The 24,836-nt window shown below is 39.1% G+C and overlaps 2 protein-coding genes across 2 annotated transcripts; both read right to left on the bottom strand.

Moving 5' to 3' along the window:
- Positions 1-217: 217 nt before the first annotated feature.
- mief2 (mitochondrial elongation factor 2) lies at positions 218-14,087 on the bottom strand. The gene is made up of 8 exons (XM_059339243.1): positions 13,893-14,087; positions 8,514-8,674; positions 7,398-7,563; positions 6,787-6,878; positions 5,537-5,713; positions 4,308-4,471; positions 3,041-3,193; positions 218-1,607 (listed from the first exon to the last, which is right to left on the bottom strand). Exons 2-8 carry the CDS (start codon positions 8,649-8,651, stop codon positions 1,100-1,102), a joined length of 1,398 nt encoding a protein of 465 aa, XP_059195226.1. The 5' UTR covers positions 8,652-8,674; positions 13,893-14,087; the 3' UTR covers positions 218-1,099.
- Positions 14,088-16,816: 2,729 nt separating this feature from the next.
- Positions 16,817-23,588, bottom strand: alkbh5 (alkB homolog 5, RNA demethylase). Its single transcript, XM_059334160.1, has 4 exons — positions 21,887-23,588; positions 21,721-21,801; positions 21,508-21,630; positions 16,817-17,671 (listed from the first exon to the last, which is right to left on the bottom strand). Exons 1-4 carry the CDS (start codon positions 22,597-22,599, stop codon positions 17,512-17,514), a joined length of 1,077 nt encoding a protein of 358 aa, XP_059190143.1. The 5' UTR covers positions 22,600-23,588; the 3' UTR covers positions 16,817-17,511.
- Positions 23,589-24,836: the final 1,248 nt, after the last annotated feature.

Raw genomic sequence — 24,836 nt, 5'->3', positions numbered from 1 at the left:
TTAATGTCCGATGAACCAGTGTAACCTCTTTATCAGCTGCCTCTCACATGACATGATTTCATCAATTTGATTGATGTTTGAATGAAACTAGTGCAACAAGTATACAAAGCTGCACGACCCTCAGTTAATGGCAGGGGGCGCTTAACACTGACAAACAGAGGTGCAAGATAAAAGTCTGAGTCTTCTTTTCAAATAAAGATTTCAGGGCACCTGAGTGAGAATCTAAACTTTAATTTTTATTTGCAGTTTTCACTGTTCAATCACAGAAAATCCACACAACTGAAAAAGTGGCCACAACATTCATACGGTATTTAAAAGCAACTGCATAAAATTATTAGGCAACTTTAATCATAATTTAAAGGGTTAGTTTACCCAAATAAGCTTGGCACCAGACTGAACACTAAACAAGACATAATAAACATAATACTGCACACTTCAACCACCAGTGTGATAAAATATACACAATAAATCCAACTCAGACAGACTGAATGGTTTAATAAGTGCATCAAAGCCTGTTGGTATTCAGCAGGTTATTAATTTCTGCATAGTTAGCATATATTAAAGGAGATTTAGGAAAATAATGCAGACTATCAATTAGAGGCAAGAAAGTAAGAATGCACTTCAGCAATAAGCTGAACTCCTCCCTTGTTGTTAATGGATATGCTGAACTGTATGTGGCCATGTTGACCCTCATGGACTCCCTGTGAAAAATAATCATCACACAAACTGAAATGCAGACTTGGCTGTGTTGTTTTTAATCAGGCACATCCTGATGCATCATTTCAAATTACTTGATACTCCTTTTCTTGGCACGTCTCCGTTCCTCGGAGTGGTTTGATTAGCATGATTATCACTTTGACATCTGCAGCCTCGCTGTAGCTTCTCCTCCTCCAGTGTAGACATCAGTCCATGGTGCCTGCCATTATTGTCATCTTAACTGTACCCTGTTCCCTTGCGCCAAAGCAGGACGGAGGAGCTTAACTACTAAACTAGCAGAAGAATACAACGTCTTTGTCATGAACCAAACGGTTTAGATGATAAGATTACTTCTATGATCTGTGCATGTGTGTCAGAGCTTGAGAGATGTGTGTGCAGGCTGTTATATGAGCAGAATTTCAGGCTCTGACACGGCACAGTAGAGCATGAAGCCCATCTGGTCCACCTGGTCCTCCGACAAGCCACTCAGCAGATTGACAGCTGGCTTGAAGTAACTGTGCAAAGCCCCTTGTTCGAGGTAGCCAATCAGTTCCGTGATGCACTGCTGGAATCGCACATCCAGGGTGATCTCGGACCAGTTGCTCTCACTGTCACTGAGGTGCAGGATGAGATTAGCCAGCGGGGCGGCTTCCAGCGACCGCAGGGCGGGGTTCAGTCTGCACACCGCCTTGAGGATTTTAAGTGTGTGTCTGCGGTATCCGTCGTCAGCGGTGTCGAGCTGAGTCAGGCGCTGAGTCTCCCACGGGTAGAGAGACATGTGCCAGGCGTTGACCCAGGGAGAGGTGAGCTCCGGCTGGGCCGTCAGAACCACGTCCTGCTCCCTCAGCAGAGGAAGCATGCTGATGAACAGGGACTGATTGCTGCTTGCTGCCCCTCTGTCATTTTCAGGCCTGAAGGATTACAACCAGACAAATCAATTAGCGAGAGGAGGCGCATCAAATTTAACACACAAACATCACACAGGTTGATTGATTCCATCACACAGCAATACATTAGAACTAGAAAATTTCCTCTGGGGAAGTTCTGAATGGGCCACGGGGGCTACTGCCGGTGTGTGTACACTATGATGACATTCTTCAGAGATTTCAAACAATTAATACTAGTAATGTTATGATACTATATAATATACAATATACAAGGAGCACACCTACAACAAGCATTCCTTTTCAAGTATTTGACCTATCGAAACGTGAATTAATACACCGATACACAAGACTTGTGTCTACTGTTTAAAGTTTAAATGGAGTCTCTAGGTGAAATTATGCTGGAGAAGACGTTTAAAAATCTCCAATTATTGTTCTTTTTCGCTCATTTTTTTTCAGCTATCCCATTCACTTCAATGCAAAATTTTGGGCAGCTATTGCTGTATGGGACCAGTGCTCGGTGAGATTGCCCCGTGGCCCCTCATTCAATTAAAATAAAAATGGCTCTCCTTTAAGCTCTGTTTTGATCTGGGGCACTGTCCTGAGAGAAATGCCTGCTAAATACTCTTACTACTACTAATATTATTTATTAAACATTCATTCATTATCTTTGACATTGGCTGAGAGGCAGGTACACACTGGACAGGTCTCCAGACTATCACAGGGCTGACACGTAGAGACAGACAACCATTCATGCTCTCATTCAGACCTACAGACAATTTAGAGTCACCAATTAAACCTAAGTGCATGTTTTTGGACTGTGGGAGGAAGCCGAAGGACCCGATGAGAACCCACGCTGACACAGGGAGAACAAACTCCACATAGAAGTAGAACCGACGACTCTCTTGCTGTGAGGGTGATTTTTACAAAACACTTTGAGAGTGAATCAAAGCACTAAAGTTGTGGGACATGATTCCAAAAAAAAAAAGAGCTGAAAGACACTAAAAAGCTCCTGACAGCTGTGGGGAACTGCAGGGTTGGCTGATAACTCTCTGTGGGACTGTCACAGCAGGCACCACCATAGTGATTTGAAAGATTGTTCATAAAAAATATTAATTAGTTCAGCTCTAAGGAGACTAAAGTTTTTCCTTTGGAATCCTGTTTACCCGGGGGAGTTGAAGCACTTTTATTTAATTAACTTTCTGATACTTAAATCCGAGACAGAGGAAGCCGTTACGCATTAATGAGACAATTAACAACAGACACAAGGATAAAATTTTTTGGAAACTGAAGTCAATACTTTACATTATTTAATCGCCGCATCAGCGACTATTAAGTAGTCATCACCGCATTCTAAACTACAAACTAACTTTTTATAGTGCAGTAACTCATTAAAACTAAGCAATCTATTTTTTATTTGATCTCAACATATAAAACAAGAATAAAGAACAGACACACACCGAATCTCCAGTCTCAGGTCTGGGCCTCCCAGTACAGGTCTGACGAGACAGTCCAGGGTGCTGCTGATGGACGGCCAGTTTATAGTTTCCATCACAGCTTTACTGAACATATTGACAACAGCTTCTGCAGACAGGTAACCACCCACCAGGTACCTGCAACACACACAGAGAGAGACTGGTGTTAGTGGATGGCTCACTTTTCCTGCAGAATGTTTCCATGCAAATGTTTAGTCTATCACTGCAGCTTCAATTTAACTTACAAAGGCTGGTTTAATACTAGCATCACGCATTACGCTTACATTGCTGAATTCTGTTGCTTAATGATGATTTAAAATTAAATCAGAGAGCTGACGGAGGCTTAACTGCTGAATTTGAGGATTTCATCACTGACTTGTTATATTACACATTTCAATCTCATTCATGTTAATAAAGAAGTGGTGATTAAGGCTTTTTAAAGTTTCTGTCTGTGAATGTCTGTAATGAATTATTAGTTAGAGCAAGAACAATTAGTCACATCTAATTTGATGATAGATTAAATGCCACACATCAGATTTGTTGCTTTTCTTTGGCATATCATACAAAAACTGAACATTTTGGGGATTGGGTCAAACCAAAAAAGAAACATTTAAGACGCCACATAAACCAAACAATTGATCCAAAAAATAAATATCACACTAATTGATGATGAAAAAAAACATTAGTTGCAGTCCTAGTTTTACTTATTTATTGATTTACGTGTGAGAAATGTTGGCAAATTAATCTTCCCAATGATCACTTTTGCATTATTTGTATTAATAACACAGTTTGTCGTTGTTACTAATTAGGCAGTAGAGGTGTCAGAAAAAAATCTATTCACTTGAGTATCATGATAGTATGTTTTGTGATTCTGTAAAAAAAAACAAAAAAAAAACAACTATCATTTTTTAATTAAAAGTTCATATGTAAATTAGCATCACAGTGAGACCGCACAAAAAGCATCTAAGTCTGTTATCTTTATTGTACCCCCAGATTATTGACAGCCCTTATTAGCAATAATCATCTTGTTTGTTTTTTTTTTTTTTTAAAGATTATTTTTTAGGCATTTTTATGCTTTATTGACAGTGACAGAGTGAAAGGTGATAGAGGGGAAGAAATGCGGCAAAGGGAGCTCAGGCCGGATTCGAACCCGGCTCCGCCGCAGCAAGGCCTCAGCCTACATGGCAAGCGCTCTACCAGTGTGAGCCACCGGGACGCCCTAATCATCTTGTTTTAATCTGTGTGTGATCACCTGTCCCAGTAGCTGCGTCCTCTGGGAAAATATTCCAGATTGACCCGTCGGACCATCCAGTGCAGCGGGTGTGTGAACAGCGTTTCCTCTCCCGGGATGAGACGCCACAGAGAGGCCTCCAGCTGTAAAGGCACCAGCAGACATGCATGGTCCGCACTGACCACCTAAACACACAGAAACAAACACAGGTGCTATTCAGTTAACTCCTTGCTACATAAAAAGGGTGAAAAAAAATGAGTGAGTGTATGAAAAAAAAAAAAAAGCAAAATGTGTGTTTACCTGCTAGGGTTGTCAAAAGTATCAATACTCAAAAAAGTATCAATACTAAAACGTTGCATCCGGATACGATACTCATTTTCAAAAGTATCGATACCCCCCCGTCCCACTTCCCAACGCTGCGTCCTTTCTCTCTCTCTGCCTGCACACACACACAGCAGCAGGCCCCTCCCCCTCACCGTGACGTGCACAAGCAGTACTTCAAACTTGGCGAAACATCTTTAGGAGCGACACCCTGTACAACCTTTACAGTGAATTTCGACAGGTTAGTGTCTTTGGTTTCAAACTGACCTATTACTGATATTATTGTAGCCGGTGGCTCGCATTAATGTTGCCCGTGTTATTATTAGCCATTAGCCGCAGCTAGCAATTAAAGGCTGACGTAACGTTAATGATTATAAGCAACGTAATTAAATAAATAAATCAGGCACGTAGTATGCCCATATTACGTTAATTGACACAGTGTCAGTATACATAAGCATAGAGTTAATAAGTTTACATAAATGTTGGTGACTGAAAAGTGTTATTTTCTCTCTTGGAGTCCCAGAATGAAGCAGAGAGAAGTCGACCTGCAACCAAACAGCAACACACACAGCCGACTCTACCTCTTTTTTAATCAAGCTTTCCTAATATTGTGCACAGCATACAACCTCAAAATATTGTTCTAATTGTTATTGTTTATTGTATTTATTTATTTTTTGCACTACCTCAGACCTAAAGCTTGTTATCATAGTTGCAGTTTCTTTTTGCACAATTGTTTTTTCTTATAAATATTTAACCTGTGGTTCTGTTAATTTTAACATGTTGCATTTTTCTTGTTAATAAAAATATTTCTTTTAAATTTTGGGGTCTTTTTTTTATCGTGGTGGTATCGAAAATGGTATCGAGTATCGAATATTTTCCTCAGTATCGGTATCGAGTTAAAAATTTTAGTATCGTGACAACCCTATTACCTGCAGGTCGTCCAGTAGAGAACCTCCAAGGCTCATTTCTCCCAGGGGCATGTCAGGAAGGCGGCTGTGCAGAAAGCCCTGGATCTCAGTGCAGATGTCCAGAGCTAGAGATTGAGCCCTCTGGACCTCAGGTGGCGCTAGTGCTGCCCTTGTGTGATAGTACTGCTGCAGTCGCTCCTAAACACATTATACACAGTTAGAATCCAGTAATACAGAGCTCAGGCAGACAGCTACTGTACAATGTCCACGTATGTGCATCTTTCAGAGAGGCACAGATACTGTGTCGTGGAGATAACAACTCGAAACATGAAGTTAACAAAACAGTTCTGGAGTTGTTACACTTCCACTGGGGATACAACCAGCCGTCTCTTGAGTAATATAATATTCAAAGTCATTCTGTGCCTCTAAGCAGACTTAAGAACTCTGACAGGATGATGCTCTGCCAGTCGAGTTGCTGCGAGGAGGAGAAGTAGTAAACAGCAGAGGAAGAGTGCTTTGGGTATTCTGTTACTGCTGTTAAAGAAGCAGTTAAAAATGTGAACAACCATAAAAAAAGTGTGGTTAGCGCATTAATAGTTTTATAGCGAATTAAAGCCCTACCCGTGTTAAAACATGACTAGACCTGAGATGCATGCAAAACAAATCGAAAAATGCAATAATTTACAGAAACAAGTTTTTGAATTGCAGTTATTGGGAAAAAAATATGCTTTTTTTCCACAAGGTATTCGTTGTTTTCCATGTATTCATTGTGAAATAAGTGTCCCACATATGCAGAATAGAAAATTAAGACATGCAACTATTCAAAAAAATATATAATTACCATAAGCTTTTCTTTTAAGACAAATCCCATTGTTTTAAATCCCCTCTTATGTCCAGTCATGCGTTTGGGCCGCTCTACTCACATTTACTGAACAAACTGTTTCATGTAGCTCACACAGAACAATCCGCAACATTTCTGCTTATGTGGTTGTTCTGCACACTAACTCAAAGCTGTTTTCATGCTTGTTTGACTTCTTCTATACAGCAAGTGCACAAGCGCACACAGTATTTTGATTATGCAGGGCTCTCGGGCTCTGTGCAGCCTAACCAGTGCATAACAATGCGTATCCCCAAAGCACTGCGCTTTACAAAACATGTTACACACGCATAAATGAATGAGCCAACACTGAGCAGAGCTCTTACAGCTGCTGCTAAGACTGAATGCATAATCTATGCCTTCAAGAGCTCAGAGGGGAAATGTCAGCGCGTACCTGCAAAGTGAGGACGCACAGCTGGAGCCGCTTAGACTGTGACTCAGGTTTAGGCTCCAGAGGGGACATCTTAGGCTGCTGGGACAGGTCAGCTGTTTGGGAGAGAGGTTAAAAAAGGGCCACAAGAATAATTAGAATATATGCAACAATAACACATACACCTCTATGCATTTGTGATAGAGCCTGACAGATATATATCGGTTGACATGTATATTTGTATCTTGCATACATGTTTATGCTGTCTGATATGTGCCATTATGAGACTTTTTAACACAATATATAATGCAGAAAATGTTGCTTGCTGTGACCTAAAAAAATGTTTTTTAAATAGTCAGCAATTGACTGACACTGAACAGTAATGTTTATTGAGCTAATAATTTGATTCTTATTAATTCTTTATTTTCTAAGTCCTTTATAGAATTATCTGAGAATGTAATACATTGTATAATGTATACTCATATGTATAACAATAATAAATATTATTAAATAAAGTTTTATGTTTGAGAAAGTGGCTCTCTGGGTACACTTGCAGAGTTGTGAAAAATTGTTGCACAATCCACATAATGTGTTATTCGTCTGAACACTTCAGGTGGCTGAGACGTAGCGCATACCTTTCTGCTGTCTGGCTGCTTTGGCAACATGTTTCATCACCACACCCTCGATGCCCTTCCTGAGCATTGTGGGAGACGCAGAGACCAAACTCAACTCCTCCCAGCTCTCTGCCATCTTCTGCTCCACCTTTTCATCATCGGCTGCACGGCCCGCACGCTCTATCAGCTGAACACAGACACTCACCGTCACAGACGTGCAGCCATGCATGCACTGCTCGAATGATAATACACACTACCTAAATACAGAGCACAGAGGCCCGATACGCTGCCATAACCCACAGGCAAACACATTTCAATTTAAGAGGCACAAAGATAACCTCAAGGAACTTCAGACAGGACCATCCTGAGGAGTTTTTACATGTTTTAGTCCTCTATCTGAAAATTACATATTTTACATTACTACTGAGCATTTTCAATGTTTTTTTAAAATCAATTCTCTTTCGTTTAGTCAGCTGTAGATTTACATTAATTTCACTACAAAACAAAAATGATCTGTAGATGAGAAATTCCATGTATTTTATTGCCATGTTCACTTAAATTCATATTTAGGATGTTAATTAGATTCCAGATTTAACTTCTTAACAGCTATTTTTTTCAAACATAATATTCATGAGACTGGTAACACTTTATATTAATTAGGGATGCAACTAACGATGATTTTAATTATCGATGAATCTGTTGATTATTTAAACGATTAATCGATTAGTTGTTTGGTCAATAAAATGTTGAAAAATATCAATCATTGTTGCCCAAACCACAAGATGACGTCCGCAAATCAATAATTTGGATTTATTGTCTTTAAAAAAACTGCTCAAACCAATTATTTGATTACCAAAATAGTTGATTAATTTAATAATCGATTATTTTTCGATTAATCGAAAAATTGTTGCAGCTCTAATATAAAGAAATAAATTATAAATTGATAGTTCATTAAACAATTTACTGTAAAAAAATTAGAATAAATGTCATGGAATTATTAGTAGTAACGCTATAATTGATGTTATTTTAATAGTTTATTGTTGCACACATTCTAATATTTAATAATATAGTATTTGTTAAATGAAGAGTGTCTGAAGGACACACTGATGTGGTACTAACAGCCTGAAAAACACTCACCCGCTTCACAGCCAGTGTAGCGATTCCCAGCATGGCAGCTCCACCGACTCCCAGAACCAGCCGGGCGTTAGACAGCAGGAAGTCAATCACGACGGCGATGCCATCCTCTCCTCGCCTCCGACTGCCCTGGAAGTTCATGGCTTCCTTCTTCTGTGGTTAGCCTTGGGAAAAGAAAACGCATAACATAAATTCAAGTGGGCAGAGAGTAACACGAGACATGACAGGTAGAGGGAAAATTAATTCCACTGGCAGCAGTCTTTATCTCCTGAAATCATGGGGTGCAGCTGCGCTTCCACATGACAGACATGTCGGGATGTCAGAATAACTCATGAGATGAACTGACAGGATATGCAGCAGAGTAATACTCAAATATGTACTGACAGGTGACAAATTCAGGGTTCCAACACCCTTTTCAAGGACTCTCCAGGCCCAACATCCCCTTAAATTCACAAGGCCAACTCGCCATAGTTAGGGACACTGATCAAGGTTATTAACTTTTACAGCTAAGGGTGTCACAACTTCCATTCTGAAATGAAAATCAATGGAAGTGAGCTTTCAATTTCAATTTAGAAATAAAAATCAGGATTGAAATAAAATTGAATATTTGACGATATGGCCAAATAGTGTGGCACATTCCAGAAAAACAAGCACAGTTCAATAAAACTTGATACCATGGAGTCTTTTTAAAGAAAAAATTGGCATAAAACATATGATCTGTTCATTTTTATTATCAATAAAAACAATGACACAGAGAGACAATGCCACAGTGAGAATTTTTACAATGAGAACTAGCAAGTTTATATAATAGAAGCTCACAGACATCAATTAAGAAAAGAGAGATTGATTGTTCTGTGTTACATGCAAGCACATGACTGTCTTACTTTCTTTAGGCATGTCGCACGTGAAACAATGAAGCAGCTATGGAAACACGTGCAAAAAGCAAGACGTAGCCGTTCAAGTATGAAGATTTGCTGCTTTAAATCATACTACACGGAATATCTTCCAGTTGTGAAGTGATAAAAACAAGGAGTTTTAAAGACATCACCGTGGGCATTGACTAGGCTGGGATGGGCACACCCTGTTTTCTTTGTATTGACCAAACGATTTATCTAAAAAATAATCAGAACGTTAATCATTAAAGAAAATAATCATTATTTGCAGCCCTTAGGGAGTATCGTTTGGAGGAATGATGTTCATCCCTACAGTAGAGCCTCACTTAAAGAATCCATGCTGAGGAGAAGTGAAACTGCTCTGTAGACTTATGGAGGCCTAACACCTTACCCAGACACTTTATTTCCCTTTTATTCCCCCTCATTTTCACCTCTATACGTCTGTAATTTCATACTGCACCAATGGGGAGACAGAGCATTAGTTTGGATCAGTAAACAATGTTTAATTTTCCTTTAAATGCCATTGTTTACAGTCTAAGAAATAATGAATGTGGTGGCATGTAAATCAGAACTCTAATAAACATGGTCAGAGTCTCTTGTTAGAGTCTTTGAGAAGCCAAACAGCTTTGTTTATTGCTGTGACAGACAGATTGAGTGCTTTTAATTGTAGTTTCAACCATCACTGTTGCATTAAATTATGCAGCTGACAAAGGAACATTTTCCTTTGATGGATTTATTTTAATTTAAATATATGCTGTAGGTTGTAAATCACCTTGAGGCATCTTTTTGACATTTGGCAATGGAAACAAAAGTTAGCAGACTCATTATTTTGTATAATTTTCCCATCATTCATAACTTTGATGACAACTTTAGTTTTGGGAAACGAACAACTCTTCTGTAGTCTCTCATTGCCTGTAAACACAGTGAATTTTTGGGTCACATTTTAGCTTTTAAACAACCATAATGAAGCTCACAGAATAACAGACATTTATTCTACTTAGAAAGAAGACTTGGGAACCATGTTGTCATTTTGTTTTTCTTGGCACCTTCAGGTGAAGCTAATAGAACGCAATCACTACTGGCAGATCAAAATGTTTTCTGTGACAAAATTTATTGGCAGAACAACTGCCTGTCTGACAAAAATGCCTTTGATCAAGAGCAGTAGGAAGTTGCAGCACTGGAGTATGTTGTGCGAAACTAAAGCCTTTGGTAAGGTTGTTAACAACGGGAAGACAAATATTAGATTTGACCAAGCTTGCTCATTTGAGGAGCGACACATATGTGACAATGACATAAAAATTCACAAGTTTGTACAAAACTTGACCGTCTGCACTGTGCCTATTATATTTGGCTCCAGACACCTGAGATCCAGAAATAGCCACAGCAGATCACTGCAAACCATTTCAACTGAGTGCATGTCCTCTCTTTTTTGCCAGAGGCACAGGTTCCCAAGAATGGAGACATGCTCTATTTATAGACCCAATACATGCCTGAGTCACACCGGCTGGGTCAAATATATAACAACTTTCCCAGTCAAGCAAAGCACAGCAAATGTTTGCCGCATGTTCAGCACGGAGGTGACTGTTTCAACGTCAGAGTAGAGTTCACTTTTCTGTTTAAATGTCAACCATTAGTCTTGAGATGTTGACAGATGTTACACAACACTGATTGTAGCTGCAAACCACTGGAACAAATGATAAACACATAGATCTGTTAGTCAATAAAACTGTTATCTATGTTGTGCTGTTTTTTAAACCAGAGTTGTAGCACTAACAGCATTTTACACTACCAAGTTGTTGTTTTAAATGAGAGGACAAGCTGCCTCTCTTAATGGGATAGTAAAGTAATCATTTTTTTTAATAAAATTTGCATTGTTTGAGGGATACTATACTGACCAAAGTTGGCAGCTCTTCTATAACAATAACAGCAACAACACTGAGTTATTAACTCACATAAGGACACCGCTGAATAAGAGCACTCTGACTTCTTCCCAAATTTAAACAAATGAGCACTTAATCTGATGTTGACTTGAAGGGCACCTCATCATATTTTCCACCTTTGAGGGCATTTTATCATGTTTTTTTCTATTGGAAGGCCACCCTAGAGGGAACATCATAACATGTTCTCCACTAGAAGGGCAGCCTAAAAAGTGCATTATCACGTTTTTCCCCAATTAAGGGCAGCCTAAGGACACTTCACCACGTTCTTTAAGCACAAATAATAAATGTATGAACATATAATCCCTCCATATGACACTATGATCTGGTCTGATATTTTCAGGGACCTTCACTGTCTGTAACATACATACATAGATATATGCATGTGAAGATGCTCTGGGTTGTTTGAGGTCATAATAAGATGTGCACCATAAAGATATTCCTGACAGTGTCAACCAACAGTTACTCAAATCGTTGCTGTGTGTTCTGGCAGTGTAGCAGTTGTTGACATTTTACTCTGACATAGGGCTGGGCGATATATCGATATAAAAGATATATTGATATTTTTTTAAATGTGATATGGAATTAGACCATATCGCATATGTCGATATAGTTAAAATTTGCACTGTGATCCTTGATTCAGGCAAGCTGCTTCATATATAAATGCTGCTCTTACTAGTGTTTGTCATATTTAGCTCTTTTGTAATGTTCGTTATTCTTTTCTCATATAAATATATTTATTTCAGAAAAAGATTGGCCATAAGCTATTTTTACTTTAAGATTTATTTTATTTAAATGTGCACTTTATGGAGCTTTAATTTTTTTCAAAAAAAAGGTACACCTGTTGTTATACAGTATTTATGTTTACTCAAATAAACAGTTTCTATAAAACTACTTGTGACATGTCAGATTTGACTTTGACTGAACATTTGCTCTCACTCTGCGATAAAAATATCGGGATATATATCGTTTATCGATATTCAGCCTAAATATATCGGGACACGACTTTTGGTCCATATCGCCCAGCCCTACTCTGACATATTCTCAACAATTACCAAAATCAAAAGCTCTTCACTAACAACAGAGGGGACATCTTCATATCAATTTACTTTAAAATGTTACATCGATCAAGTAATGGTAGCAAATGCATGAATAGATTTGGTTTCAACTGTGAGTCCATCATAATAACTCAGGTTTTTACTACATACGGTGAGTCCAAAAGTTCAGAACTGACAGATTGGTATTCAAATTGATCAGCGGCTCTTAGTTAATATTTTTCTCTGTTCTTATATCTTTTGCCCTTATATAAAGGGCACATTATCACGCTTTCTCCACTGGTATGGCACTTTATAACACTTTCTAGACATAAAGGCCACCCTATGTGCCATTTTTAATACATTTTCTCTATTTATGGTAAACAAGAGGACACTTGACTAGACTATTGCAATGGACTCTTCGCTGGACTGAGAAATCAAACACTTAATAAGCTTCAGCTTATTTAGAATGCTGCTGCCAGACTTTTCATCAAAACCAGAAGCTGTGAACATATCACTCTTGTTTTAATCTCTCTTCACTGGCTACCAGTAAAGCAAAGACTCAATTTTAAAATATTTCTTCTTGTTTTTTAAGGTATGAATGGCCTAGCTCCCCCTTATGTTGTTGACATGCTCTCTGAATACATGCCAGACAGATTCTTGAGATCATCAAATAAAGATCTCCTCTACATACCCAGAATAAACACTAAAGCAGCTCATGGTGCCTTCAGTCATTATGGTCCTACTCTCTGGAATTCTTTACCACATGAACTCAGGTCTGTTACAACAGTGTCTTCTATTAAAAGCAGACTAAAAACACATCTTTTTTCTCAAGCTTTTAGTTAGGTAAAGGGTAATAGGCTCTTTTAAAAGTAATACTATTGTTGTTTCTTTTAACAATGATAATACCACTACCTCTTGCCCTACTCTACCCTCATTTTTTTATGCCGTCTTATTTTTTTATGCTGTCTTATATGTTTTATATGTTTTTATGCATGTCACATTATTTTATGGTTTATATATAATGTTAATGCAGTGTTTAGTGTATGTATATTGTATGTTTCTGTCATGTATGATTTTTACTTTAAGCACACTGAAATTACGCCTGCCGTTTGAAATGTGCTATATAAATAAATTTGACTTGACTTGACTTTGAGAACACAGTAAGGGTACCCTGAAGATAAATCCATCACATTTTATCTACCCAAGGGGCAACTTGTGCCCTCCACCACTACGATCCGCCCCAGTGCTCTCTACTGTTTTGATGCAATCTAAAGGTAACGTCACACGCCAGATATTAGTAGCATGACAGTTAGTAACGTAACCTGAAACATGTCCATCTAGTTATCCTCCATGACCAAACAGACAACTACTTTAATCTTTCTTTGAAGCTTGATGAGAGGAAACAAACGAATCAACTGCTGCTACCGTCAGTTGGAGAAGCTATCTATCAGCTAGTTAGCTCGTTACATTAGCAGTCAGTGACAGCTACCCCTCCACTGCTGTTAAAATACTCACCACTCAGTGCGGAGAGAAATGTAACAGTCCGAATACACACCATTAGTGTTTCGATAAAATACGTAGGTCGATGTTCTGATGAAAGAGCGTAAAAAATAGTTTCTATCGTTCAGGGACAAAGAGTAAATATAGCTCAACCTGCTAGCTAACAGCTGCTGATTTCTTCTTCCTCCTTTTAATTGTGGTTGACATTCAACGTCAAAGTGAAACAGCGCCTTGAAAAAGAATTTCAGGAACACGGAGGTACTACACCATAAACTTAGACGCAAGAATGTCAACTTAGTTACGGCATTAACTCAAGTATCTTAGTTACAAGTACAGTTTTCTTCTTCTTCACTACATTTCATTGAGAAAATATTATACTTTGTACTTCACTGCATTTATTAAAGAGCTATATGTACAATAGGTAACTTGTTTTAATGTATTGAAGGTTAAAAAATGTGAGTGTGTGTGATAAGTAAATAAATGTTTACAATCACACAAATCAGGGATTACTCTGAATATAATAGAAAAGGAGGAGGTGGATGTTGTTATCAAAGAACCTGGGAAAAAGTGCGTGAAGGGGGACATAAAGTAACAAATTTGCACACTATGGAAAGAAATAAAAAAATAAAAAATCATGCATTTTATAACTCCTTTCATTTCATCAAAGGGTGACAAAAGTTTTTTGTTTTTTTTAAAGTGGTATTTGCAACAACAACAAAAAAATGCAATTTTTACTTAAGTAAATGACTTGAATACTCCTTTCGCACTGCCGTTAATCTATTTTAGTGCTTTTGATGACATCACTTGGTCTTTTATCAGATTGGTTTGCTTAAACTCCATCTGTACACTTTTGAGAATGAACTTTGCATCTCTTATCTCAGAAATGTCTTTTCCAAACATGCTGCTGATTGATTTGATTGTCAATCTGTCAATTCGGCTCTTTTTTCCTGTGCAGTCAAAACCTGAAGTTATTATGATGGCCTCATAGCTGAAGCTAATCATGCATTTGTTATGCATCTTTTGATTTTCTTGTAATTTTTTTCTAAAATCTGTGTTGCCTCTAATTGTACAACATTAAAATTTAAAATAAAAAGCAGACACATTTGAAGTATTTTCTATAACTTTCTGGAAATTCTGAGGTTGCATGAAAAAAACTTGTATACCAATTCAGGAAATATTAGGGGAATACCGAAAGTTAATATATCTAGTTTATACTGATTGTTTACTATATATTATTTTATCGAAGCTCGTCTCTATCTTGCTATCCCCTTTGTTGCTGTAATACTTAAAATTTCCCCATTGTGGGACTAATAAAGGATATCTTATTTTATCTTAAAAGCGTAAATGAACATTAAGCAATAAAACAAGTATTAAAACTGTTAGATTTGAATGAGGATGGCTGCTTTACGAACAGTGTATCTTCCTGCTCAAAGTGGCCTTTATGAATGACAAACCATCCACTTTATTCTGATTCTCAACTGAAGTCAGAATTCATCCAGTAACAGGGTCTGAGCTGAGGCCACTGATTTGTGAAGTCCACTCAGGATTGGTTCCTGTCTGGGTAGAATGAGTGAAGACCTGAATGATTAGAGGACGTGAGCCCGAAGTGGACAGAAACCTAGAACATTCCCCCAGTAGAACACATCATTAATTATATTTATTCACTTAAAATTTATTTCAAAATTGTATTTGAACATATCTTTATTTACTACAGACTTGTTGCATCTGTATTTTATATTAAGTATATATACTTATATATATATATGCTGTATAGGTTTCACAAAGCTGGACATTTTCTAGTTGGTTCCCAAACTTGAATAGATTTAATAATTTGTATAAAGCAAGGACGAGAGATTTTAACTGGTTATGAAACAGTCTCAATTTAATACTGGTGTCTCTGTATGACCAGCATAAAGAAACGACAGAGTCCAAATCATTGCAAAATCATAAGAAATGGAAGTGAACTGACTGTCAGGGGACCAGATTTAGAACCTGATATTTTTTATTTATTTTATCATTTTATAAGTGTACAGTCTTACCTGGATTGTAAAATGCTACACTGGAAATCAGAAGGGATTGTGATTTTCAGCACAAATTTTATTACTATATATTAGCCAACTTTTGTGTAAATTACCAGTCAAAAAAACGAGCCAAGTGGCCTCCTGGGTTATAATTATGAAATATAAATTTGACTAAAAACATGCTGATAAACACTATATGAAAATAATAATTGAACATTATAAAATTACATTAAATAGGACAACTTTGATTTTTTTTCATTTCCTATTATTTAAGCAATTTTAGCTTGTGAAAAACACATTTATACATCCCTTTTATCATATCTAGATAATCATTTATATAACAGAGGGTTAATGAATGGCACACAAACTCTGTGGAAACAATTTCAGCTTTATTTCAGTCAGCCCAAAATGTGTCCAGTGAAACCCTCTCCTGTGCCACCATGTCCACAAAGTTAGTGTCCCATTCTGTTTGAAGAGATCCAATATTTAACTTTTGCCTGCTTGTTGGAGTTCAGAACTCTACGAGAGCTTCATAAATCCATGAACACAACTCAGCCTGCTTTTAGAAAGTAATTTCTCCTCTGAAGCGAGGCTATTTTTATTCATGTGTAACTCCAGACTAACCTAGCAGTGAACTAATAAGTACCTCTGCCAAATGTGGCTGACTGGGAGCAAGAAACAAATTTATCTGTGTTTACACAGCAAATCACAAGGACAAATACATCTGGAAATTGAGTTTCTTCTCGGCCGCGTGTTTAGACACAAGTTAAACAAGACATAATAGGGTTGGTTTTGTTCTGTCTGACCCAACTATCACCCAGTTTAAATGAGGGAAAACTTTGATTTAATACAGAACAGCAAAAACATGGGTTCTGTCACTATATAAGGTAAAGCAACTTTGAACCGAAAACAGGAGTGCAAAACAAGGCCAGAGTTTCAAATCACTCCATAAATCATCAGTTTTGTTGATGCAACGTATTGTGACTTTCACCAGGATGAGCCATACAGCTGAATCAAATCCTAACACAAAGCACGGCTGCACATCTGCCAGCCGTTTCAACTTAAACTGTGACAGGGAGGCCGAGGAGAACAAAGGTCTGGGATGGCACAGTAAAAAGGTGAGGATCAGAAATGTAGGTGCAAAAAAAACATGTTTCTTTCTGCATAAAAGTTCCCCCAATCAAAGACTATACAAACGTATTGTACATTATAACAAGTTAGATTACAGCTCAGCCTTTGTACAAGTCCATACATACATCTTTCTTTTAGCTCTTGCGGTCTGTACATCTTGATTACAAAAAATACATGCCATTTTGAAGTATCTATGGACATAGACACAAGAAATGTTCAGTTAACGGTCATTTAACAACAGAGCCTAATTGTAGGAAGAAACTCGAGGTTCTGTACTGTTTAGCAGAGCTTCGTCTGCCAGAAACAAATAAACTGATCCAGACTCGGGTCAAGACGCAGACAGCATGATGACGGTTCTCCTGGTGCCAGACTAAGACTGGAGCCAGAAAATGACAACTGATCCAAGAATGTTACAATATTGAATTACAGAAAAAAAAACGGGTATATTCCTGTGTGTATGTGTGTGTGTGATGGAGAGGGGCTCAGTGGCGTCTCATTTTGACTTTGCGTCCTGAACTCTCCCGGTGTTTGTCGGAGTCTTGCCCACGTCTCCAGTAGTTCTCTGAGCTGATGCTGTGACGGCGGTGACGGGAGTGTGACGGATGTCTGTTCTCCTCTTTATCCATCTCAAGAACCCGCGGCCTGGGGGAGGACAAAGATTGAGACGACAAGTCAGATTTGGATCTTCGTTAATCACATGCCGACTGATGGTAAACTCTTTCATTATTGCAATAAACACATTAACACATGGGAAGTCCCAAAAGAGACACAAAGGAACGTAATTACAGTGACAGACCTCTCTTTTGCACAGGTGTGTCTTAAAGGTTCTGTACACCACATTCAGAACACATCGATTGCCTGAACACGGCTGTCAACGTTGGAGCCCGACAGATATGTCGGTTGACAGATATTATCGACTGATATTGGCCTATCAGTGGCACATAGGTATCTTGTTTATGCTCCCCCTTATGCGTCATCATGAAAACTTTTTACACAATATATAATGCAGAAAACATTGCCTGCCATGGGTTTTTATATATATATATTTTTTTTAAAGTAGTCAGCAAACAGTAATGATTTTTATTTAGCTTTTTATTTTATTCCTATTTATTCTTTATTTTCTCAGTACAACAGTGTTTAATATTATTTAATAGTTTTATGTTTGAGAAAGTATCCACATTGAAAAAAAGGCCTTTTTTCATTTCAGCTCAAAAAATAACTACGCCAGCCACCATATCTAAAATCAGCATCTGCCTCAATAATCCCATATCAGTCGGGCTTTAGTCAACATTGTGGTGGGCGAGCCGGTGGCTTGCAGCTAATGGTGCTAACAATGCCGATTGCTCTTTGGACTGTTTTTTAGCCTCGAGTTTGGCACATTCTGGCTGTCACCGTCTTGAGTTCCTGCAACCAGCGCATGTGCAGAAAGGATTCATGAAGACTAAATATTAGCATGGTGTATCGGTAATAAAACATCAACCGCCGACTCTTTAGATTGTCTTTTAATCCAATGGAAAACTGAAGAAGGTATTTTTAAGCAACCAAAATGTTACAATAGCCTCTGATGAAGTGAAAACACACCATGAATGGGTCAAAGACAAAAACACACTGCGCTGCAGTAGGGACCTGTCACTTAAAAGGAAACCCCAGCCTAAAGCATACCCTGCTTTATCGTCTGTATTACTCTAAATGAGACAATAACTTACAAACCGAACATCATGCTGCATTAAAGAAGACCTGAAACTGGTGATTGAGAACATAAACTCATTAGAAAAAGGTTAACTGAGGTGATAAATCAAGTGAAAAGTAGGGTAATTTACAACCAGTGGAGTCACCTCCTGCTGGCTGTTAGAAAGAATGCAGGTTTAAGACACTTGTGGGAATGTGTAGCTGGAAATGCTATTATGGGCACAGTGCAGAGCAGTGGCAATTGTAACACACATGCAGGGACTGGCATGCATGCATGGCAGGACCGGCTACAACAACAGAGCATAGAGAGGCTTGGATTACAACAGAGAGCATGAGTTAATTTAGGATGCCATTACTCCTCCATATCTGTACTACTGTATTAATGTGTTATGTTCAGCACCTTTAAGCCCTCTTCAAATATGCGCGTGTTGTCATTCACATATAGGTGACTTTTAAGTTAATGTTCCTCCTGGCTTCATTCAGACATTTACTGGTGCATGAGAGGGAGCAGAGAGAGCAGTTGCTTAAAAGTGTTATGATAGCTGAGAAAGAAGAGGGTTGTCTGTTCTTCCACAGGCAGCACCACTGATGGATTTTAAATTATTTTGCCTTTGAAGTCTTAATTAATGATCATTGTGGGCGTGAGGGACACTCGCCCTCGCTTTCTTGCAGTGAGTCCACTAATATATTCTCACATCAGTCTCATTATTGAACGTTATTATAGAGAAGCAGTCTGCTGGCTGTTTTATAAAGTCGGACAGTGCACAAGCCTTTGAATGAAGTGACGTTAGGTTGGGACTCTTTTTTGAAAATTGTCATTAGCTCACATGCTGCATGCTAAACACTGGATATTAATTTATTCATCCAGGCGGTATGAATGAAAAACATAAGAGAATATTTGATCTGATTATTACTGTGTAGAGCTGCAAAGATTAATCACTCAATTACTCAATCAACAGAAAATGAATCTGCAAATATTTGAATATTTTTTATGTATATTATATGAGATCATTCAATATAATCAAGCAAACGTACCAAAAAAATTGGATATTTCCAGGTTCTCAAATGCAAAAATTAGTTTTTTTGTCTTACATTATTGCAAATTTAATATTATTGGTTTTGAAATGTTAGTTGGACAAAACAATGATAAAGTCTAGTGAACGATTAATGATTAATCAATAAAACAATCCAGTTGCTGCCCTGTTACTGAGATAGTACAATACTTAATTTGTTTTAAAACTTTTTCTGCCCAGCTCTCATCTTTGAGGAGGAACATTTTTTAGACTGACCTTATCTGAGAAAATTGATCTCCTTAACCACTTGAGCTAGGCTCTTTTACACAGTGTTTGATTTTGTGCATAAAGTATGATCATTAAGATTAATCTCTTATGGTGATGTTAGAAGGTGGAACAAGACAATCATTTCTGTCTGCTGCAGCCTTCATTCATTTTCTTTCTGACTCGTGTCTGTAGTGAAATTGCTGCTGTGACTTTAGCATAAAAGTCAGCAGGGTACTTATACAGGGACATGACACTGACATGTACAATCGCTGTCAGATTAACGTAAAGGGCCTTTAGAGGTCCTCAAGATCCAGTCTCTAATCTCTAATAACCACGACCTGATCGATTGTCTGATTTGAGCTGTGAGAAAATTATATTCAGTATAGGCAGGATCTCATTGCATTGCTGGGAGTCTGACATCAGTATGCCAATATATCTAAGTAGTGTTAGGCAATATGATGATATATATTGTAAAAACACTATAAACGTTTTATCATATATTTTTCTGGGAAGCTGGAGAAAACCATTTTGCTTACAGGGAGTATGGAGTATACAAAAATAGGCCTTACTGTGTGGTTTTCTGATATAGACTATTCATTGCATTACCAGAAACGTGCTATATTGTGATATATAATTACTGAGATATGAAATGACCTAAATCTGGATGGAAGACTTTGGCCATATCGTCTGGCTGCACTGGTGGGGGTGGGTTAGTTTCAGGTTCTGTTGAGGCGATGAAATATGATTGAGGAAGTATGATTGGAGAAACACATCTGTGAGCTTGAGGGCTTATCAGACATCAAAAGACTGCACAGTAATTATGATATAACTAAGGACTTTACAGCTTATCTCAATGTAAACAGCAGTGATGGACCAGGAATATTGGCTGAAACATATACAGTACTTGACTGGCCAACACAGCGCCTTGCCGGATGCAGTTTCATATCATTTTTGCAAGAGTTTAGCCTAGTTCAATGTTTTTTAAGTTCAGACAAGCCTGGGGATGTTTTGCATAAATCCTCCAAGTGGCAACTAGGCTATGTTAACACAAAAACTTAAACAAATGAATGAGAGAGCTCCATATTTAACATGGGGCTTACACCCAAATGGACCATGTAGGTCTAATCGTGATGTGTCATATTCATCACAAGACATAATTTATGTGGGTAAAATGGAGTGGGAGAACTGTGAATTGCTGGGAAAATTGCATGCATTGTTACTTTTTTCACCCACAGCTGCTTGTTAAGTGGCTGTGCATCATGTTGCTGACAGTGTTTGTGTTGTGTTTCTATTTCCAGGTTTCTCTGAAGCTTAATAAGGCTAATAATGAATCTTATAAAAATGTAGCAATTTCCTCTAATGTTAGTGGAGTTGCTTTAAATTACAGGCTAAACTATCCATAGCCCTGTTTTTCAGATTGACCGACTCACTGTCTGTCCTAAAGCCTTCAACTTTAGATCAGGTCTGTTTTTTCAGCATCCCATGAAAACCTTTAGTGTGTCTGTATACCTGTGAGCAGCATCAGGGTCTGCTTTGCGATGAGAGCGTTTGGCTTTCAGAGGAGCGCGTCTCTCTACAGGAGAAGAGCTTAAAGGGCTGTCAGAGTCCAGTCGAGGAGCATCTGGTCTGGTCCTGGTAACCAGAGAAATGAGGAAGCATAGTAAGGATCAGAGCGAGATTCTACACGTTAATTCCTTTCTCAATCAAAGTATGATGACTCACTTTCTTAGGATGATAACTGCACGCCGCTCCTTGATGTCTTGAGGTCGGATGCAGTGAGTGATTTCATCAGCAGCGTAACCACTGAGAAAGAGAGATAAGCTTTTACCAGCCACACTAAACAGCAATGCAACCAGTGCATGTTGACAGCAACCACAGCCATAGTTACCTGAGTACTGTGACACTCCCTCTCCTCACAGGCAGGACAAACACTGGCTCAGATACTCGGATCGGCTTGAACTGGAAGCGACAGCCGAAGCAGAGTGCGCTGTCACTGAAGAAGGACACTGAGACGATGGGCCGTGCGAAGATGTGCTGAGGATCCACATGTGACACAATGCAGCCACCTGGTTGGTAATCATTAATGACTGCACTGTTGACAAAGCCTTCAGGGACCACCCCAGTGGACACCAGGCGCTTGATCACCAGCTCGTGCACCCAGTTTGGGATGTCATCCACCTCTCCTTTGCGGTAGAGCCTCTCCTGGCCCGGTCCACGCTTCTCCAGCTGGGATCCATACGTGTACCCCTCCCCGAAGAAGTACTTGTTACGGAGGGGCGCCCTGTCCACTGTGTGCTCCCTGTAAAGTCCAGCCTCTCCTCTGGCCACCACGTCGTCGATCTTCTCCTCGATGAAGGCGCACTCCTCTGGGGTGAAGATGTTCTTCTGCAGGATGCTGCTGCTCACCCGGCTGGCCTCCTGCTCCCGGTGCTCCACGCTGTCATCGCTGTGCTCATACTCATCGTCGTCTGACTCTCTGAACTTGCGCTTTCGTCCCTTTCCATTACTCGTGCCGTCCACAAATTTATTTTTGTACTCGTCCCTGTGTGGAGTCATGGACTTCAGCTTCTCCCTCAGGTCAGAGTATCCGCTGGCTGCCATGTCAGCCAAAACAATATGACTGCTGTTAGTGCGACGTGAGCTCTGAGCTAACAGTTACACATCAGCGCTGCATTTCAGCCTGTTTTCCCTAAATCAGGCTAATACACTGAAAAAATTGGAGTGACATTTACTTAAAAAAGCTAGGCAAGTTTTTCCACACAGAAAGTGTTTGTAATCTTTACTCAGGCTGTTTCTAAGTAATATTTATTTGATAGAACCACTTATTTTTTTTATGAAAATACACGAGTAAATTGCAGATTCACTGATGTCCCTCAATTTCATTTTACTTGGAAATATCAACTAATTAAGCTAATGAACTGGTTTAGTGAAAATTACTTGGAACGAATGATTCAATTTACATACAAAACTGAGGACACATAATAACAATCACTAAGTAATTTTTTTTTAAAGAAAAAGCACTGAATTCGTATTTCTTTGTAGAATTTATATAGATGATTGAAATAATAATTACAGGGCCAAAAAAAGCTATTTTTTTCAGTGTAGGAGCAGACTGGAAGTCAAAGGGGGTCTTTGATGGGGGATGTCGCTGCTTTAAGGGGCCACTCACTCACAGCGGTGTCTCAGAGTAGCTAGCAGCAGCTAAGTAGCTCCGCCGTCCTGTGCGTGCATTAAAACAGCACTTTAGTGTGAAAACAGTCAATATGCAGATGGTATTACCGGATGTTTACAAACAAGCAGAGCCGTGATAAACACCGCGTCGACGCTCCAACACGCTCAGCCAGCGGAGAGGCCAGCGCTAAGCTAGCTCACCTAGCCTGGCTTGGTCTGTCCGTTGCCGCCTGGAAATACCCACAAACCACGCAGCAACATTTCACATGTCACCGTTAGATTCCAAACCTCGGTGCTCCGGAGACGCTTCACCTCCTAGAAGTTCAGGGAAGACGTTGTTGTCATTATATCCGTGGTCAGTTTTACGCCACCGTCTCCAAGAAAACGACTGAAAATAAACTCGTGTAACCTGCTACGGAGCAGCGCATGCGCAGTTGTGTTATTCCAGGGAGGGACAGACACGTGACCCGAACGGAAGAAACATCAATCCATTTTGGGAGCCCGGAGGGCGCGAGGAGGAGCCCGCCGCTAAATCTGTCTCTCTGTCTGTCCCACCAACCTTTATTTACTCACAAAGTTACTCTGCTGCTCTTTATTAATGACTACATGTATACTCTATTATATATATATATATATATATATATATATATATATATATATATATGCATATATATGTTTCTATGTTTCGTTATTTTTATTATTACTTTCTCTTTTTTATGTAAAGCACTTTGTTTTGCATCTGTCTTGTATGAAAAGTGCTATACAAATAAAGTCTGATTGATTGCTTGTTTATATTATATTTATAGTGTATAAATACAACATTATATGATACTACACTTAAACATTCAATTACTGTATTATACCACAACTCTGAAAAAAATATTTTCAACTCATTCAATCAATTCAATTATTATCATTATTATACATTTGTATTATTATTGTTTTTATATATATATATATCACAGTTATTACATTCAATTATTGTATTATACTGTAATTCTGATTCAACTGACTGATTTTACAATTAATTAATTGAGAAATAATCCATCCATCCATCCATCCATCCATCCATTCTCGTCCGCTTATCCGGGGCCGGGTCGCGGGGGCAGCAGGCTAAGCAGGGCATTCCAGGCGCCCCTCTCCCCAGCCACAACGTCCAGCTCCTCCTGGGGGACCCCGAGACGTTCCCAGGCCAGGTGAGAGATATAATCCCTCCACCGTGTTCTGGGTCTTCCCCGGGGCCTCCTACCAGTTGGACGTGCCCGGAACACCTCTAACGGGAGGCGCCCGGGAGGCATCCTTACCAGATGCCCAAACCACCTCAACTGGCTCCTTTCGACGCGAAGGAGCAGCGGCTCTACTCCGAGCTCCCTCCGGATGTCTGAGCTCCTCACCCTATCTCTAAGGCTGAGCCCAGCCACCCTACGGAGGAAGCTCATTTCGGCCGCTTGTACCCGCGATCTCATTCTTTCGGTCACTACCCAAAGCTCATGACCATAGGTGAGGGTTGGAACGTAGATGGACCGGTAAATCGACAGCTTTGCCTTCAGACTCAGCTCCTTCTTCACCACAACGGTCCGGTACAACGCCCGCATCACTGCTGACGCCGCACCAAACTGCCTGTCCATCTCACGTTCCATTCTACCCTCACTCGTGAACAAGACCCC

The sequence above is a fragment of the Centropristis striata genome, chromosome 1 (genome assembly GCF_030273125.1).
Source record: "Centropristis striata isolate RG_2023a ecotype Rhode Island chromosome 1, C.striata_1.0, whole genome shotgun sequence".
NCBI classification, from domain to species: Eukaryota; Metazoa; Chordata; class Actinopteri; order Perciformes; family Serranidae; genus Centropristis; species Centropristis striata.
This window is presented reverse-complemented; position numbering and strand designations above follow the sequence as displayed.

Coding starts and splice junctions, on each gene's coding strand:
- mief2 (XM_059339243.1), bottom strand. CDS start 8,651: ATGAACTTCCAGGGCAGTCGGAGGCGAGGAGAGGATGGCATCGCCGTC. Junction 6,879..7,397: donor AGCAGCCAGACAGCAGAAAG/GTATGCGCTACG, acceptor TCTCCCAAACAG/CTGACCTGTCCCAGCAGCCT. Junction 5,714..6,786: donor TGTGCGTCCTCACTTTGCAG/GTACGCGCTGAC, acceptor TAATGTGTTTAG/GAGCGACTGCAGCAGTACTA.
- alkbh5 (XM_059334160.1), bottom strand. CDS start 22,599: ATGGCAGCCAGCGGATACTCTGACCTGAGGGAGAAGCTGAAGTCCATG. Junction 21,631..21,720: donor GCAGTTATCATCCTAAGAAA/GTGAGTCATCAT, acceptor TCTGGTTACCAG/GACCAGACCAGATGCTCCTC. Junction 17,672..21,507: donor GACCCTGATGCTGCTCACAG/GTATACAGACAC, acceptor GTCCTCCCCCAG/GCCGCGGGTTCTTGAGATGG.